The sequence below is a fragment of the Osmerus eperlanus genome, chromosome 9 (assembly GCF_963692335.1).
Source record: "Osmerus eperlanus chromosome 9, fOsmEpe2.1, whole genome shotgun sequence".
Taxonomy (NCBI): Eukaryota; Metazoa; Chordata; class Actinopteri; order Osmeriformes; family Osmeridae; genus Osmerus; species Osmerus eperlanus.
Genome location: NC_085026.1, coordinates 6,368,173 through 6,388,305, shown reverse-complemented (window position 1 = coordinate 6,388,305; position 20,133 = coordinate 6,368,173). Strand labels below are relative to the sequence as shown.

Below are 20,133 nucleotides of genomic sequence, written 5' to 3'. Positions count from 1 at the left end.
TAAATGGCTAGCCGGTTATTGATGGAAAATCTTGATTCTCACAGTTCTGTTATGTAGTAGCTTTTTGTATTTCTGTTGTGGCTTTAAGGCTTTGTGTTGTGGCTTTTGCAAAACGTTGACACTTCTCGGCTGCCGTACTTCGGGTCTAATAACAAGTCATTTTCAACCTTTCTACCTCCCCCTGTAGGCTGACAATTGTAGCTACACCCATCACACATAGTGTAGCTACACCCATCACACATAGTGTAGCTACACCCATCACACATAGTGTAGCTACACCCATCACACATAGTGTAGCTACACCCATCACACATAGTGTAGCTACACCCATCACACATAGTGTAGCTACACCCATCACACATAGTGTAGCTACACCCATCACACATAGTGTAGCTACACCCATCACACATAGCATCTTCTCTCCAAGCGAGAACCTTCAAATTAAGTGTATGATATCTGTTGTCTCAGTTGCCTATTTCTTTCTCAATTCCCCTCTCTAGCTACGGTAATAATAACATTCAGTTATTATTGGTTTATTTATATTTAAAAAATATATAATTGAGTAACTACTAATACTAGTTATACCAACCTTCTAATAAAGGAAATCAAATTCACAAGATGATAATCAAATCCAATAGCAGTTGGTGAAAGAGCCCTTTGACTGAACATCTTTAGCACAGATGTTATGTCATTAACACCATGCTGTTTTGCATCTCTATGAATACACACCAAATGATTTAACAGAGAATCCAGGGCATGAGAGGGGGCAAACGTTCAGTGTGAGGAGTCAATTTGCTGACACAAGCAAAAGAGGAAAGGAGACATCTGCAGGGCCGGACTGACTGCGTGACTGAAGTGACCGTAAGGCAGGGGAAGAAGGTAGCTCAGTCTCTCCATGGAGTAACAGACTATTTGCTGTGCTTAATAAGTACTGACGTTGTTCAACATAATCCCACTCAGCAGTGTGTAGCCTTATTGCAGAGTCTGTGGTTGTGCCAAGGTATAAAAAAAAAAGAAGGTGCACACTATTGGAAACATGAATCATTGAATACACATACACATAGTGGTGTATCTTGGAAATTTAGCTGCAACGGGATACTGAATGCTATTGTCACGTAACAAACTCTATTGTCACAATTTACCTAGAAGTCAGTGGGACTGTGTGCAGTATGAATGTGGATAATTGATTGGGTTGGTAAAGGTGTGTCATTCAATCAGATTTCTCTGAATTAATGAACGTGCACAAGGTGAATAGTCAAATGTACATATCTTAATGTCAAAGCTGCCATCTGTAATGAATTACCATGAAGGTTAATCATGGCCCATGTCCATGATGTACTGGTGATAATTGTAGCCAATAACCTTCCACCTAGACCTACTGAAAAAAACATCCACTTGAAGTAATGTATTTTTCTTAGTTAGTTAGCCAGTTTTTCATCAGTAAAATAGTCATGGATTTTCTTTATCGCACTGACATAAATAACATTGTTTCTGTCAGACGCCTGTTTCCGGCTCGCTATATCCATATTGTTTTGTCTCGCGAGAGCGAGACCGGCAGCAAAACCAGCAGCAATTTCTTTTTTGAAAATGTTGAAATGCTTATCCAAACAACGTCAAATGCGGCACTGAACTCCAATGGATTATAAAAAGAATACCTGCGAAATATGAGCTTTGTAGAGTGCCCGGTTCTCGAGATACTCGTTGGAAATAAAAATTTGTACACACACATACAGATTTCTTTCCTCTTCTCTCGCTTGCACACAGTAAATACACACAATATTCATACTTATACAAACTATTGACAAAAAAAAGCACGACACAGGCGAAAAAATACACACTCTTACTAGAAGTTCAACTCAAAATGATGTGCATGTACACAAACAGTAAATAGCTGGAATGACAGATGGCACCATGTGTACTATCTTCTCTTCCATCTCCCATAGGACTACACCATCACCATGTATTTCCAGCAGTCTTGGAGAGACAAGCGCTTGTCTTACACAGGCATTCCGCTCAACCTAACTCTGGACAACAGGGTGGCGGATCAACTCTGGGTCCCTGACACTTACTTCATCAACGACAAGAAGTCCTTTGTCCATGGTGTGACAGTGAAGAACCGCATGATCCGACTGCATCCTGATGGAACTGTGCTTTACGGTCTCCGGTGAGTGTGATTGGATTGTTTGTTTGTTTAATGAGAGGGAGTGTGCGTGTCTGTGACTGTGCTTGCCATTAAAATCACGAATGTTTGTCCTGTACTCAGCTGAGTGACATTTGGTCCAACTGTGATTGTAACTGATACAATATATTCAGATGACTATCGCTTTACTCAGGTGAGTTCCTTAACTGTCTGTCTATCATCATTTATTTGTTGGGGAAAAATGCAAAGGTCAACTCTCAACTCTTGGTTTCAATAGCATTCTTGGGGAGGAGACTCTTATTCCTCAAAGCCTTTTCTTCAAACATCCGGCATTGCGCTTTCTCCTTCACTTCAGAAGTGTTACAGGGAGACCCAGGTGGTAAATCATTTATGGAGCTCTGCTCCCCTGCAGTCCGGAGCACGCCGAGACGATCGTCCTGTGCAGTGTCTACCTTCTGATTCTGCAGTAATGTGCAGCCATGTTGCAAAGAGTTGTGAGTTATTAAAGAGAACTGAAGGGCAGTCACTGTAAATAATGTAGCTTTGGAATTTAAAGAGATTCAGCATTGTTGGTGGTGTGTGTGTGTGTGTGTGTGTGTGTGTGTGTGTGGGGGGGGGGGGGGGTGATGATGACAGTTTTAAACTGAGATACTCTTCTCTTTTTCAAGCTTTGCAATCATTTGAAGTGGGTATGCCTGTGAAATCAGTTCTTTTTTTTTCTTCTTCTAAAACTTATCTAAGAGGGATACCAGGTTTTGAAGTATTTGTTATAGTCAGCGTCACTACATCAAGAGAATAAAACATCAACACATTATTTTAGAGATACACATCAGAATGATATGATCCTTTAAATTGCCTATTTATTCATTATGAATTTAAACATTACAGGCTATCGGGTTATATTGAGTCGGACCAGCTAATTGTTTCAAGGGCAGTATTGTTAGACTTTACCGTATGCATGTCACTAATTTATGTAGTTTGCGTCTGTGTTAAAGAGTATGACATCATGATCAATACTAGCAAGATCACGTGGATAAAATCATTGTGGCTAGCCATAGCTCTGAGGATCAAGTGAGTCAGAAACTGGCAGTTAAATGTTTTCCCTTACCATACGCGCTTCGCTTTGGGTGGCCACACATTGTGGCCACCCAAAGCGAGCCACTTAGCATTACCAGGGAGAATCTGGGGCGTGTTCCCATGTAGGTCTAAAACCGGAGAAAACACATCTTGAAGTAAAGTTAGACACTAAATTTAGCCAAAACCCCTATTGTTTTTGCTTATTTTTTTGGTCTGCATTTAATAAAAACATAATTACTATGATTGTTTTAAAATGAATTCATTTGATATATTACAAATCAACAAACATTTACATAAAATGATGACAAATGAAGCAAAATTATAAATAACAAGTAAAACATCCAAATGAATTCATAGGCATACAAATAGTAAGAGTCCCATTCTGATTGAAACAGACATGTAATGTTCTTGCTTCACGACCTACCTTGTGTGTCAGCTATGGGGGCATGTTGCGGCAACCGTATTAATCATATTCTGAAGCTTTCAAATGTTGCTGAACTCTGTTGTTTCCATGACGCAATCAAGCCGATGTGTGCACCTGTGTGTCTCTCCTTTCCTCTGATGTATACTAGCCTGCCTCTTCCTGCTTTACGAGAAAACCCCAAAATAACTGGCATGTCACTGTGACAGTTTTTCACTTTCCACTGCCTCTCACACATTCTCACAGTTTCACATTGAGCTGGGATATTTCTTCCTCACTTGCTGCAGAATTATTATTCCCTCCGGACTATCACAAGTATTCAGACTGTGTCCTGCTGTCTACAGTGAGCTATATTTAGACTGCTCCACATGACCTTACCAGTGACTGTTAAGTGCACGTCAAATGTTACCATCTGAATATCTAATTATATCACATACATATGGTATTTTGAATGGTCACTGCACACACTATTTAAAGTACTAGTTATTCTCTCTGCAGATTGATACAATCTGGCATGCCTTTTTGAAAAATTAAGGAAATGAAACAGGGGTGTTCCATTTTGACGGTGCTATTGCTGGGCCTTTGTAAATGTAGGGATTATTGGCCATTTAGGAATCAGCAATTTCCTATCTACAATAGGGAGCAATTGCGTACATATGTGTCTCATGCAATCTGCAAAGCTATAAGCTTTCTGTAAGCTTTCAAAGTGTGTATCGTACATGGAAATCAGAAAATCTTTGAAGGAGAAATGCATATTTGAATGTTCGCACCTCTTCAATCAAAAAGGAGAAAATTCCTTTGAAAGATTTGGAACTTTGTCCTACTTTCTACAGGCAGGTTATGGGTGAGAACAATACCTGGTTAACTCCACCCCAACCATTTGGACAGGGCATCCTCTGGAAGTGGCCATAAATCCCATGTTGGCATATGGAAGGTAGTGTGAGGCCTACCAGCCCTATGAGGTTTTTGTATTGAAGTCAATTTTGCCAAAGGCGGATGGAGGCTTAATGTCCTCCGGCTGATTCATGGTGCTACCACAGATAATGCTGTTGAGTTTCTGTAGACTTTCATTGCAAAACAGTGTATTGTTTAATACATTTTCATATTAATATCATATATTTCATATAGTTTTATATAAAGATGTTTTACTTTTTAAATGTTCCACAATTTTTATTTTATGAAATGTCCCTGAGGAGGATGGTCCTCCCCCGAGGAGCTTCCACTGATGTAGACACCCATACTGACAAGTTGCTGTCCTGATGCCCCTATTTTTACTCCATCTGCTCTCTCTGCACCTGGTTTATAATTCATTCAATCCTCTCTTAATGCATTTGGTGTGTCTTAGACATGGGTCTACAGCCACAGAATATTCAGCTGTGTAAGATGAAATGAATATTCATGTGTATGGGCTTTTTATTTCTCAACATTGTAGTGGTTAAAATGGACAGATCCTGGTGGTATCACTGGACATTTCTCCAGAAAAATTGGGCTATGGTCAGCAAGATTAGTTTTCAATACAAAATACAAGAATACGAATTATATAAAGACTGGGTGTGCCATGTGGTTCATAATGGACCTGTCTATGCTAACACTAATGCTAGTCAATTGTATGAAAACTGTGTGGGGAAGACAAACCTAGGTGAAATAAGGAGAATCCGTACTCAACCTTTTAAACATAAATAGTAAAATTGCATTTATAAAATATCAACTACATATTATCGATTCAAATTATTATTATAATAGTATGGCATAATTCAGTATGGCAGGAGTCAGCACTGCTCATCTGGCTGTATCTGCACAGTAAAGTGATACAAAAATCTGCTTCTAAGTGACAGTATGCTCACAAAACACATATTTGTAAATTGAAATGTTGTCCAGCAAGTCAGTATACTCATTTGATGATGCCTAGCATGCAATGGAAATCAAATCCTTGAAGTTTTTACACAGCGCTAAGTCGTAATGTTTGTGTAGCCTACACATCAAATTGTAACATTACAGAATCAGTCTAACTTTTTCTCATTGATTCTGGGGTTGTGGAGTCTGGTCACCTTTTGTACTTTTCGCTTTGAACTTTCTTGCTTGAGGAAATCTTTCGAAATCCACTTGTCTTTAATTAGTTTGTCCTAGAAAGCTGTGCACTTTATAGTCCTATTTAACGAAAACCGTGCATCCAAGCAATACACCTACTGCATTTCAACTTCATACAGTGTCGCATGAGATCAGTTGTTCAAGCGCTTCATGAAGCTCAGCTAAAAGCTGTGTAGCTTATAGTGCAGCTCAATACTATGTATAATGCCAGCTCAACATGGCTGAAAGGGATCCATTACGAAACTGGCGTCAAATATTTTTTGGGGGATCTAGAATCGCTTATCCAAACAACGTCAAATGTGGCACCACACATCTTTTTGTTCCAAAATGGACACCTGCAAAATTACAACTTTGCACACTGCCCGGTTCCTGAGCTAATCGTCAAACAATCATTGCCCTGATATCCCACTGTAAAATGTGCACAGACACAGAGATTTCTCACATTTTAGTATAGATTCATATCATTTATGGGGATAGCTCAGCAGAAGAGCATTTTGACAGCAGATCAAGAGGTTGCAGGTTCAATTCCTGCCCCCCCCATGATACTTTGGATAGAAGCGTTGACTAAATAAATATAATTAGAAAGCCCTGTGCTGTCTGCACTGTCCAGCCCCGAGAGCCCTGCGCAGTCCTTGCTGCTGCCTCCGTCCTGTCTCCAGTGGTCCGCCATCTCCTTGTCTCTGCATGGGCAGCCTGGGTCGCCCTCCGGACCTGTCCCGTCACTTGGCCCTGCCTCCCAGTCGGCCCCATGGAAGTTGGGGGTTGGGCATCGGGAGCTGCCTGTGGAGAGGGGGATACTGCAACGCCCCACCTCCCCGAATCCCTAGGCTCATGTTTGTTGTGCTCCTGTGTCTTTTTCGGTTTGGGCTTCGTTGTAATTAGTCGACTGTTGGGTTTTTGTTCATTAGTGAGAAGTGTTGGCACCTGTGTCTTGTTTTGTTGGGTGTAATTTGGTTGTCAATGTTAGTTACGTTCCTGTCATAGACAGTAGTCACTAGTAGGACAGTAGGACTAGATAAGGACAGTAACACCGTTATCAAGCACAGTAACGCTTGATAACGGTGTTACTGTCCTTATCTAGTCCAGTCTGTCTTGTCTACACTTTGCAATAATGAAACCTCTGCATTTGGGTCCACCTCTCTGCCTGCATCAGTCTGCAAGCATACTCACCGTGACAAATGCACTCCCTCTCGTGTGATATTGCTTAAATATTACGTTTTAATGTCTTCACAACATCAAACTTGCTAGATCCAAGTACACAGGGTCAAAAGTTTTCTCAGTTTCTCAATCTACACTACATCGCCTCGCAAGTTACTTGTTTGTTTCTGATTCGGTATCTTACCACTAGTTGGCTCCATCTGCTATGGCTGTTATTTTTAAACATCAGCACTGATGTAACTGTCTGTTACACCAACTGAGCACCAGCCAAACCCCATGGCAAACATCACATACATTGCTGCTTGTAGTTTTTACAGTTTCCTGTAATGGTCTTGCAATATTTGGGAGATCTTTTTCATTGATGCTAAAACAAACTGCAGTGCTTACATTCAGTTGGAGATCATAAAATCAGAGTGTTTGACCTATGGAAGTAAAGAAGTTACAGATGTGTCAGTCTCCTGACTGCCTTAAGCTGTATACCGTAAGAGCACTCATGAGAAATAGGTTTTGATTAATGAAATCATGTTTTTGTAAGGATACTTCAGTACGGAGAGGGCTTTCAGTGTGTGAGGAGTGGGAAAATCATTCATTTTCTCCTTTACCTTTCTGTTGAAACTCTTATTAGGCTTCTGTCAAGACTTACTCAAAGCAGTACTGGCTTCTGAAACTCCCCCAAGATGTTGGCGTTATGTTTTACGTATAAAATGTTGTGTAGTTTGTTTGTACACATGTGCAAATACCTTTGGAAATGATTCTCAAAACTCAAATCTTACTTGCAAATTGTAGCAATTTTCCTTTTTCTCTGCCCACCCTTCTCTCTGTTTACATTTTTTTTAATTATGCCCGGCCTCTTAATCTTCCTAAACTCTTCACTTTTCTATCTTTCAGGATCACTACTACGGCAGCCTGCATGATGGACCTGCGTAGATACCCCCTGGATGAGCAAAACTGCACCCTGGAGATTGAAAGCTGTGAGTGGCGATGTGTGTGTGTGTGTGTGTGTGATATTGTCACTGGTGAGACTTGTCCAAAGCTATCCCCATTATAAGAGTTAAGAACATGTTAATATTTATGTCATGGCAATGTATGACGTATATATATGAATATATATACATCATCATATATGAATATATGATGATGTATTTACACATGTAAATGGAACTGAGTTGTTCTAAAATGTTTTTTTTCTCATCATTTTCTTTTCTTTTGATATACAGTGCATACACATTTTTGGACACAGCTTATTCATACGGAAAATGAAAAGAATCTGTTTCCATATGTTGATAATGATGTCATCACTAATAGTCCTTAACACGTTATTACACTGTATATACAATGAGAGAGAACATTCCTGAAAGTCTGCAAAATTGAAAACAAAATAAATGGAAAAAAATGGAGTGTACTAATGCCAACTGGCATTTCCTGTTCAATCAAACTCAGTTTAAGTTCTTCAGTTGAATTATAAATGCTATGTTCATGCATAGTAACATTATCACACAGCTCACAAAGATGCAAACCCTGGGCTTTTTGGGTAGGTTTACTTACGGTGCACTGTAATCTGTACTTCAGAAGAAAACATCAATTTAATCAGAAATTCTAACTGGACTCAGTTAAATGTGACACACGCTGGTAAATTGGTCAGCATGTCAATCTTTAGGCAATCCTTAAATTGGGCTAAGACGCCAAAAAAAAAAAACACTGATATTTTTCATACTAAAAAAGTTGAAGTGTGGAAGAAATCACTCAATATAATAAGCCACATTTTTTGGATCACTGAATACTCAGCAAAATAGCCTTGTTAAACCTTGTGTTATCTTCAGGTCATTGTGACCCTTCAGTCATTGTGACCCCACCGTCATGTTGCAAGTATTTTCTTTTAACCGTCGGGCTGTCTCAGACCCCCACAGCGCGAAAGTTAAAAGAAAATGCTTTCTTTCTTCTTTTTTTTTCGCAACACAACGATGGTTCGTTGTGACCCGAAGGCAGCACAAGGGTTAAGGCATGTTTTCAAGTCAAGTTTTGGGGGACTGATGAGGGTTGAGATTGATTAGCACATTTCGCTTAGTTGGCTATTGTCACTTTGTGGGTGGTGGCTTGACTGAAACTAAGACGTGTTGTAGTAGCCTATGCTTGTTTACTGTAAGTTTGCTACTATGACAGCTATTGCTACTATTACACTGAAGTACTTATTAAAGGCAGGGTAGGTAATGTTGTTGAAAAGCACTTTCTGTCATATTACTTGACAAATAAACTTCACATCCTGATAGTTACCAACAAATCAAGTCTTTGACAGTAAAATTAAATCAATCGGATACATGTGGGCGTTGCAGGACTGAAATAAACACAACAAATCATTAAAGCTGGAGTAGGCAAGTTTTGCGAAGCTAGCTATTTTAGCTAGCTATTTTATTTTCTATTTATATCAAATGTGTTTAATTTGTCTATTTCTCTAAATTTGCGTCTTTGTCATTTCTCATTATCTATGCATGTCATGCGTGTCCCTTATTTGTAGTATCAATCGTCAAGCTGCAATTCTTTTACTAGCCTGTACCCGCCGCCATCACTGTTGATCCTGTCTGTAAGTTTGTGCAATGTCGCTCATGCTAACTTCCTTCCTGGACTTTCCTTTGTCTCAGGAAAGACTCTCTTCTCGTGTTAACCAGAGGATAATTAGCCATTAGCTGATTTAGCTAACAAAGCCCGCAGCCTGGATCTTTCCTCCCCAAGCTATCTTTCTGGCAATCGTAGCACATCAACAGACAGCGCTGACTGGCATATTCGGAACTAGATCATGTCAGCCTTCTTTAAGACACATTTGAGACTAAAGTGACCACGTTCTCCTCACTATATTCTTCCCCCTCCTTTGAAATCCACTCCAATGAACATTAACATGGCTAACGTTAGTACTCACTACTTTCAAGCTAGCATGTTAGCCTGGTTGAAAACTACAGTAACACGTATTGAGTGCAGGGACAGAGTGTTCGCAGGTAGGTAGGTAGACAGACGACAGGTAGCCCATTCAATAATTAGTCTCTACCCCCCGGCAGTAGTCAGTTCATGTGTTTTGGAGGAGTGGTTTCGAAAGGAGGGGAGGGATATTTTGGTAATTTAAGATAAAATTGCAAGGTTTGCAAAACTTCCCTACCCTGCCATTAATAGCCACTGTTATTAACAAATGTATCGCTGCCTGTAAGAAAACTCTACAATGGAAATCTAATAGACTTGTGTATCATGCATGATGAAAATTTAAAAATGTTAATGATTTACAGTACTGTCATCTGCCATGAAATGTTATGTTTTGTACTTGGGCAAGTTTAATATCTATCTGTCCTGTTTAGGGACTGAGTGATCATCAAGCTATATGTTGGCAAGCATGTTCATGTTTTTCTGTTAGACTAGCTGCTAAACATGCAGAGGATTGACAGCCGTAAGCCTCCCTTCGCCAAACAGTTGGTAGCTATGTTAGCTAGCTAGCCTAGTGCAGTCGCAATGCCAATGTCCATATGGTTGGGGGTGGAGTTAACAAACTATTGTTTCCACCCATTACCTGTCTGTGGGATCTGGCAAATATGAAAATGTTCAAAATATTTATAGGGGATTTTTGCTTGCTGATTTATGAGGTACCAACTTTAAAACAAACATATATTCTTCAAATATTCTCAGTTTGTAATGTACATAATTGATCCATAATTTGAAAGCTTACAATCTGAACTTTCAGGATTTGTAAAAAAAAAAAAACGAAAAATGACCATGACCTACATGCGGACCAAAATACCAGAACCTGTCACATGTAAGAACAACCAGCTGCACACAGCAGATTCTTATTGCTAAGGATAAATAAAAATAGAGCATGAAACCAAACCTCTTGCAATATATTTATATATTAAACAAAGGCCAATAGAGATTTTAATGAAATATATTTAATGTATATTATTCACAGTAAATATGATATATTTATGTATTTCGTTTTTGGTAGTAATGAAACAGTCCCTACTTCTCTTTGGGCCACAGGGGTTGCAGGGGCATGTTGTATGCCTGTGAGAACAACCTTATCCAAATGGCACGAATCAAACAATCAATGGCTCATAATGAACGGAAATCACAGTTGCCTTTTGGTAGGCAAAATAACTCTTCCTAAATATATTTGATTGGTTGACATCACTTGGTGAATTTAGCTGACTTTTCTTACATCATAATTTCCCACATTATTCTCCCACAGTCATTTTTCCAGTTGATATGATAACCACAGATCCTCTCATATTAATGAAAGTAAAGGGAAAGAAAAGAAAAGAAAAAAATCTACTTATGGATCGCTCCAGTAGGGATACGTACTTAGCTAATTCCAATACTGCAGTTTCCTTCAGATAATCTGAAAAGTCTGAGGGGACAAAAATCCTATCCTCTCCAATTAAATTTCTATAACTACTGAGAGTTATGAGTTATTTATTTATATGAAATTGGTGCTCTTCTTATTTGTTAAATTTAGTCAGAATGATAAATCAGAGATTCCAATGCACACTTTTCATACATTTTGCTAATTTAGTCTGTCCATTCTACTGGCCTGTTTCTTTTTAGATTTCATTCTGATCTAGAATCAACTAAAGTATGATGGAATGCACATTCTCATAAAAAAAATGTGTGATATTACCTAAATGATCCGATTTAGGTAATAGCATGGGAGAATTTAACAGCATGGGAGATGACAAATTATGATCAAATAGTAAACATGTTTTTCTTTCTGCAGATGGCTACACAACTGATGACATTGAATTCTACTGGCAGGGTAGCAGATCAGTTACTGGGGTAGAGAACATCGAACTCCCCCAATTCGACATCATAGACTACCAAACCCTGTCTAAGAAAGCAGTATTTGCCACAGGTAATTTTATAAGGATAAGTCACTTAACACTATTGGGGTTGATAAAAATGTATTAAGCAAATTATAAAAGGAAAGTAACATTTTAAACGGGACATTCCTGAAAAAAACCTTTTTGGAATAAATGCTTTATTGGAATTCCATTGAAGAAAAAACCCAAAAGAAAACATCCTTGATTGATTTAATAACCAAACAGATTCTATCTCCTTGCTGTTCTTTGTGTTTAAAATGTTATGTGTGGTGCTTCATCTCCCAGGTTCCTACCCCAGACTATCCCTGAGTTTTAAATTGAAGAGGAACATTGGCTACTTCATACTACAAACCTACATGCCCTCCACTCTTATCACCATCTTGTCATGGGTCTCGTTCTGGATCAACTATGACGCCTCTGCGGCCAGAGTTGCATTGGGTAAATGTCTTGTACAAACTGTATTCTTGGATAATCATGATCTATGGTTCATTAGGTCTGTAGTCTATTATTTCAAGATTTTCAGTGGAATTAGTTCCTCAGTCCAGGGAAAAAAACACATTTCACACTTCACTGATGTAGATACAATGTTCAGTAACAATTTACATCAACTATATATACATGACACATTAATTATACAGGTAAAACTCCAAAACCAAAGGAATTTTATATAATTAAAAGCAAATACCATTGCTGCATTTTAAAATGGTCCATGGTAGAAGAGTAGTTGTTGATAGTTGTGTCATCTGCATCTGCTGGTGGAATCCTGCTTATCTACGAAATGTCAGTAAAAGCAACCAAAGCAAGCCGAGGGGACCAAATCATGTTATGAATGACTTTACTCTTTATGGCTTTATGACTCATACTGGATAAGTTATGGCATAACTACAGAATGCCTATAGCCGGGTAATGAATGTGTTATGTGTATATATAGTTCATGTAAATCATTACCATATGTTCTTAAACACAGTGTCCAATGGAAGGTGATATGCAGCCTTCTAAGCATTGTACTCACTTTCACACACAATTCTCTAGAATAGGCTAGAGCATACTAACAAAGCCTCAATGTGTGTACTGTACACATTTTGAGCCTGTGGCAAATTGTATACTTCCCACAAGTATAGTACCATGAAGGGAATTGCCTTTGTGGTGGAGTGGGCACATTAGTGTAGCACTTAAGGACAATTAAATGTAAATGTCCCCCTGAGTAAATGTCCCCCTGTAGTGTCCCACAAAACATCAGAAGCACGGTGTGTCTTCAAACTGTGTCCATAAAGTGTCTTGACTTAAAGACACTTCGCTTCACTGACACAAATGCAAACAAAACAGATGGGCAAACAAACAAACACACTAACCCCTGAGCATGGAGTGTCCATCTGTTCTGGCAGTTTGTATACTGTGATCAGGGATATAACCTGAGTTTGGGTACCAGGTTATTTTCACACAAAAAATACATTTCAGGCAATTTATATGTTTCTGTGTTTTGTAAAGAAACAAACATTTTTGTCTGTTTTGCGCATACAAATGCCTGTGAGATCCACATGGATATCCACTGTAAAATGTCCTCTACATGTCTCAAATGGATTTGTATATGAGTGACTGAGTAAAACGTATGTATTTTAGTGTGTATATGCTGTACTATATACCTCTGACGTGAGTCTCATGGTTTACTGAGTGTTTTGTATACCCAAAACGTATAACTACCCATACATGTACACGTAATTTTGATGTTAAATAAATGAATAAAATAAAAATTATATATATTTCAGTGCGAATGCCAGGCTAACTAATCTGACATACTTCTAAGATTGTTGTCTGATTACGTACTCAGTCGTAACCTCCATCTACTCTAACGTTTACTATAACAGCAATCATTCACGTCTACGTAAAAATGCTGAAGATCAAACTAGAAAGTCATATCTAAATAACTTTATTAACACATTTCCTCTGTGAACCATTTATGAAATAGTGTTTCCTGATTTACAAAAGGATAGACTTTTCTACATGTTTTCTAAGGCTGCACAATTTGCATGATTTTCAAGCTTGCTGTAGGTAAGTTCTTAGATTGAAACTGCTTGCACACTTTTATTTAGAATGTTGACAGAAAAAGAAATCAATTGCACGCAGAGTCACACAACAGTAATGCAGGCACATAACACATCTACTAATCATAGCTAATCAGCCTCAGAACAAAGCAGGTGTGCAGAAACCATTTCCCAGCAGTCGCTATATAGCTATCTCAGTTTTAAGTTTCAGGTGTTCATGTTGCTGTTTATATTCACTGTTATAAACATAGCTGCAGTTACCATTTATTACAAGCTACGTGGATAGGAATTGATTGTCCTTGATTCTGTAGTCATCCATAGCACTGCTACATACAAATGTGGCGTATAAAATTGATCCTATTTAGTGGCATTGTGGCACAATCTCCTAACTCTAACCTAAACCTTGAATCTTTTCCCGTGTTCTTCAGGTATAACCACTGTGCTGACTATGACCACAATCAACACCCACTTGAGAGAAACTTTACCCAAGATCCCCTACGTAAAGGCTATTGACATCTACTTGATGGGCTGTTTTGTCTTTGTCTTCCTTGCCCTGTTGGAGTATGCTTTTGTCAACTACATTTTCTTTGGACGTGGCCCTCATTTGCAGAAGAAGGTGGCTGAGAGAGCAGCTAAGACCAACAATGAAAACAAGAGCCAACTGGAGAGTAACAAAGTGCAAGTAAGTTAAGCATAGTTTAAGTGTGCATTTCAATGTGCCTCTATTCCACATTGGACAAGCCACTGCTGTTCTGCTCATTTCTCTGCTAAACTGGAGAGAAAGTTGACTAAACAAGTCTAAAATGATCTGAGGTTGCAAACCAGCCTCAGGCCCTTACTGCTACTGATCTTTGGCATACTTATACGGATCACAATAACAATTGTATCTCCTGGATGATTATTCAATGGAGTTTATTGGGTAATTAGTGAGGAGGAAAGAAAGTAAAAATGTTTTGCAGCAAACCTCGTTAGCTGGAGCATGATGATTTAAGGGCACAGGCCAGCAGTCTGATCTATGGAAGAGCCAGAGATCCTGGCCAAGTTGGCATTGCCAAAACTGGACCAATCATCATTGTATGTAAGGACTTTTATTTTGAAATTGGTTGCGGATTGAAAGTGGAATAAATGAACATATCGTCCTGATTAAGACAGACCAACATGCATGTGACATGAATACCATGAAAAAACTGCCATGAATGTCAAAACAACATTTGTAAAGTTATACATTTTTTATGATATTTTTTTTATTTTTTATGATAACAGTGTGCCCCTAAATCAAGCGATATCAGTCATTACAAATTTAAAAAACTTTTTTTAAGCTGCTTTTTTTTAGCTAAATTGGCTTACTTTGCAGTTGGTGTGATTGTCATGTAATGTCATGTGTACTATATGATGCCATTGTGTATTGTGCCATTGACAGAGGTGGGCTGCATAAGCATTGGTTATTAGCCAAATATAATAAAAAGGATGAGAATAATTGTCCCTTCCTGTGTATAATAAATTAGGCAAACAGGGTGTACAATCTGTCACTAAACGATTGATGGTGCGTGGTGGTTATGTAACCTTATTATAATCATTTTTCCCTTGGTAATCTTGGACAGTTTATTAGTAAATATAGGAATATGCAATTGAGTATTGTAGCTTAAGCAAATAAAAGTTACACACTACCGGTCCAAAGTTTTAGAACAACCCTATTTTACAGTTTTTATTAAATTCTTAGCAGTTCAAGTTCTATGACTAACCTGAAATGGTTACAAACGTATGTGGTAAATTACCAAAGGCTAGAACAAAACTTTTGATTCCTTTTTTTAGGGAACAGTTAGTACAGTTTCCTACACACCATCAAAAGGTATTTGGAAACTGGAGGACATGCTTGACAGGAAAATGTTGCGCAGACCCAAAGCCACAACAGAATCAGAAGAGATGTTTCAGTGTCAACGGCTTGTGTGATAAGCGGCTCACAGGACAACAGCATCAAGCATATCTTAACACTGTTTGAAGTTAGCAGTTTCAGTTTTAACTGTGAAGAGAAAACTATGATCTGCAGGTTTGATAGGTTGAGTGGCAGTAAGAAAGCCTTAGCTAAATGGCTAAATACAAAAAAAGAGTTTCTTCGGTGTGTGACACCAACAGTCAAACGTGGAGGAGGTAGCGTGATGGTCTGGGGCTCTTTTGCTGGATCAACGAGTTGGCAACTTAAGTGGCACTCTAAACCAAAACGGCCACTACAGTATTTTGCAGCGCCATGCAACACCCTGTGTTATACATCTACAGTAGTTGGTCAAGGGTTTGTCAAGATAATAACCCCCAAAAATACCTCCAGGCTATGTCAGAACTACGTTATTGAGCAGTGGTGAATTTCAATGGTGAATGGTGATTACTCAATATTCATTAGTACCATTGGTGATTACTAAATGGTGAATATTCAAGTAGAACATGGATTTTCTTTCAGAAGAAAAGAATAAGATGGTAGGCTTCAAATAATGGAATGCACATCCAAACGTCTCCTGACTGAAACCGCAGAAAACTGGCTTGGGATGAACTGAACAGAAGGGTGAAAGCAATGCAACCTACAAGTGCAACACCTTCTGCAAGTGCAACAGTGTTGGGAAGAACTTTCCGAGAAATATTGGATTTGAATTGTAGAAAAACTAGCACATTTGTGGTTGGCTGTTAAATCTGCCATTAACATTTTGTTAAATTATTAATTTATTTCCAATTATTTACGTGCTATATTATATAATTTAAGAATACTTGCGGACCTGGAATGGCGTACATTGTTATACAATCTGGAAAGATTGTGGTGTTTACTGGTAGTGTACATCTTTGCAAAATTATACAGAAATAATTGTAAAATACAATGGGCAATCTTACTGGAATATGATCTAATCTTTTAAAGCAGACTTGTTAGGGACCTCACTGTACTTTCATGTAGAATATTGCATCCATCTCTATGCTTTCTGTGAGTTCTGAAAAACATCGGCTTAATCATGGGCAAATTCAAGTATGCAAGTATGCAGTTGGCCAATCAACACAAACAAATAAATGTTTCCTCCTGTGCAGTGTGCATGTCCATTTGGTACAAGTGTATTTGGCCACACTTAATGCTCCCATTATTATCAAAACACAATTTGACGATAATTCTTGCGTCCCCATTCTCCTCAGGTTGATGCCCATGGTAATATCCTCTTAACCAACATGGGCCTCCGCAACGAGATGGGAGGGCCTGAGATGATGGGGGCTCTCGGGGACCCCCGGGCTACTATGTTCTCCTACGACAGTGCCAGTATACAGTACCGCAAGCCTATGACCAGCAGGGACCTGTATAGTCGACCGGCCATTGACCGTCCCATCGGCCACAAGAAGGGGCGCTTGAGGAGGAGGGCTTCTCAGCTCAAAGTGAAGATCCCCGACCTGACAGATGTCAATGCTATTGACAAGTGGTCCCGCGTCATCTTCCCTATTGCTTTTACCTTCTTCAACCTGGTCTACTGGCTTTACTATGTCAACTAAGGTGGTACTAGACTGCCTATGCAGCTCTACAGCCTCTGGCACTTTCTTTAGCTAGCTAGGTCTTGTACAGCGAGGGCAAGGAAGGGGATTCATTCAGCCCGTTTGTATGACTTGAGTTAAGGAATGTGAGGCGTTGCGGATGTCTTTTCAGTGTAAATACAATTTAATATTATATATATATATATATATAAAAGAAAACATATAATTTAATAAATCCTCTCACCTTTTGCTGTAATAATCCATACAGAAGAAAAGTAAAAATTAGTATGAATCAAGATGCGGTGGAGCTGTGCACTTGCATTTCTAAGTCGTTTTGCCAACTATGTAGACTTTGGTAACTCAATTGTTCCTTCAGAAGGCAACGGCATTTTATTTATTGGAACTCCTTTTCCTACTTATTTCCTCTCACTATCTGCATGCTGACCAAACACAACTTTTGTTTGCCTCAAAGTTAAAAAAAAAATATGAGAAAAGAATGAAAAGAAGCCCAGTGCAAAAACAATGGGTAATAAAGGCAGTTTTACTTGGTTAAAACCTATCTTGTGATTCAAGCAAAACTTAAGTTAAACTTCATCCGGAGACTTAAAAAGGAAGTTGAGTGCTTATCCTATGAAACGTAGACCACTTTTGGTTCAACTATGCTAATACTAAATTAACCATTGTGTTTCCTGGGCAGAGCTAATGCCTAACACTCTGAGTACTCCAAAAGCACCCTCCCTTACTCCATTTCATGCATGCTCTGATGTAGCAATTTTTGGATGGGTAAAAATATGTGCTGCAGTTTAAATCCAGGCATAAATCTAGGCACAAGTCATCTCTCAAAGCAAGGATGCATCTGAACAGTATTTAAACTAGCCTTAGCCTGCATGTAGACTAGCATCATCTATAAATTAGACTGAGCAAATTGTTTCACCTATCTGGTATGCTGAATTGGAGAAGATCTATAGAAAGGGAGGAAGGAAGATATTTTTTCTCTCCAAATTGGGCCTTGATCTGTGGTGCAGATTTTTTTATTTAATTTGATGAAGGGGTATGAATAACATTTATAACAACTTGCATAAGACTTCAGAACACCCTCAAAGTTATTGTGTCAGACTTTATAAAGTATTTATATACATTTGTTTCATTTAGTATTTCAAAGTAAATGTCCACACAAACCATACTGTTTTCAGTCAAATATATATTCTTAAGAGTATTTTTTGTTGTTAAACCCCAATGTTTGATACTTATGCACGACTAAAAAGCCTGGTCTTGATTCCGACTAATCTTTGCAAAAGTGTTACTTTTTATTATTTGGTGGCAAATCTCAGCTCTTTTTTGCCCCTATTGCTTAAACGTTTTTGAAACGTCAGTACATTAGTGAGTGTTTTTTATAGATTTACGAATGATTATATGCTTCCTCACATTTAAATTTTAGATTACCAAATTACATTATTTTTAGAATGGTACAATATAACACATAAAGGACCATACCTCTTCCACATACAGTATTGCAGGTTATCATATTCTCTGTGGCTAAAATAGAGGTCCTAATATAAAAATTACTCTCCAGTCTATTCATTTTTAAAACATCCCTCTGTGGATTTCAGCAAACGTGTGGAAATGTAAACGTTGTGGCTACTATTTTATGTTGTATGTGCGGTTTGAAGTTGCTATAGAAATTCTGGCTCTGGCAATGGCTACAAATGTATCTAAATCAATTTGGCTGCCAAATATATGAGAAATATTAAACATTTTATGACCTTTCAGTTGCAAACGTTGCATTTGATTTTACAGACTCACTATCACTTTCCATTGTTTCAATTTTGAATCAGCTATCTAGCATTTTTTATAATAATTGGGTGTGTTAAAGTGTCAATTACAGCATTTTACCAATCAATCCCCCAGAAAGCCTTATTTTATATATTTAAAAGGGTGGGCTGAGATGAAAGAATTAGAAACAGAAAGTGTCAGATTAGGTCCCAAGGTTCAGAGACTGGCCAACCTTGTGAATATGCAACACAATGGGAAGAGATCAGTGTATTGCAATGGTCAACAACAACATGTTGTTACAATATTACAATATAAAATACAGTTTCAGTTATCCTGTTCTTGTATTCTATTAATCAAGAAATCACAGTTTCTTGAGGCAGCCTAAAATGGATCATGGTAACTGATTAAGGTCCATTTTGTGCTTTTATATAAAGAAACAAATGTAAAGTGTAGATACTACTTGTTCCCAAAACACAAATTGTTTGTACCAAGAAAGTATTGTGGTCAACATATGAAATTGTCCACACAGCCTAATCGTATCATGGGTACCATGTGTTCTAAAGCAATAGCCTACAACTTCAACTACCAACTTTAATATTCATCACGGCACTGGCATTATCTATTGGAGAGGCACTACTTCAGGTTGTTTCATAGGGCTAATCATACCCGAAATCCTCCTAATTAAGAGGCACCATGAATGCAATGAATTTTACACTTGCTGATAATACAGCAGACACAATGCTTACAAAAGTAGCTGACTAAATATAGAAAGATCTATGTTTGAACTTCTGTGGACTAAGAAAGTTCTAAATTTATAGTAGTAAAGAGAGCTAGCTAAAATGTGCTGCTCGTGTAGAAGGTGCAATTAACCCAGCATCAGCTATGAGTTCAGGCACTAAGTCTTAGCTAGGCTTGTCGACATTATGTTACTGGACTTACCAAAGTTTGATCTTGGGCTTACTCTCTTTTAAGCAAATAAGACCCAAATAAGAGACAGGAATACTAGTTTAGCCAATACAATACATACAATACGTGGTTGGGTTGGTATGCAATTGTATTCTTATCCTTTTTACCAAAGGAAATGAATTAGTATTG

The 20,133-nt window shown here is 38.3% G+C and overlaps 1 protein-coding gene across 2 annotated transcripts in view; it reads left to right on the top strand.

Annotated features, from left to right (window-relative positions):
* The window catches only part of gabrb1 (gamma-aminobutyric acid type A receptor subunit beta1), a 29,918-nt gene extending 10,884 nt beyond the window's left edge, over window positions 1-19,034 (top strand). For both annotated transcript variants that reach the window (XM_062469001.1, XM_062469000.1), the window contains exons 5-10: window positions 1,944-2,164; window positions 7,773-7,855; window positions 11,629-11,763; window positions 12,017-12,169; window positions 14,202-14,455; window positions 16,939-19,034. In XM_062469001.1, the coding sequence (XP_062324985.1) occupies window positions 1,944-2,164; window positions 7,773-7,855; window positions 11,629-11,763; window positions 12,017-12,169; window positions 14,202-14,455; window positions 16,939-17,286 (1,194 nt within the window). In that variant the 3' untranslated portion in view covers window positions 17,287-19,034. The remainder of the gene's footprint in view (window positions 1-1,943; window positions 2,165-7,772; window positions 7,856-11,628; window positions 11,764-12,016; window positions 12,170-14,201; window positions 14,456-16,938) is intronic.
* Window positions 19,035-20,133: the final 1,099 nt, after the last annotated feature.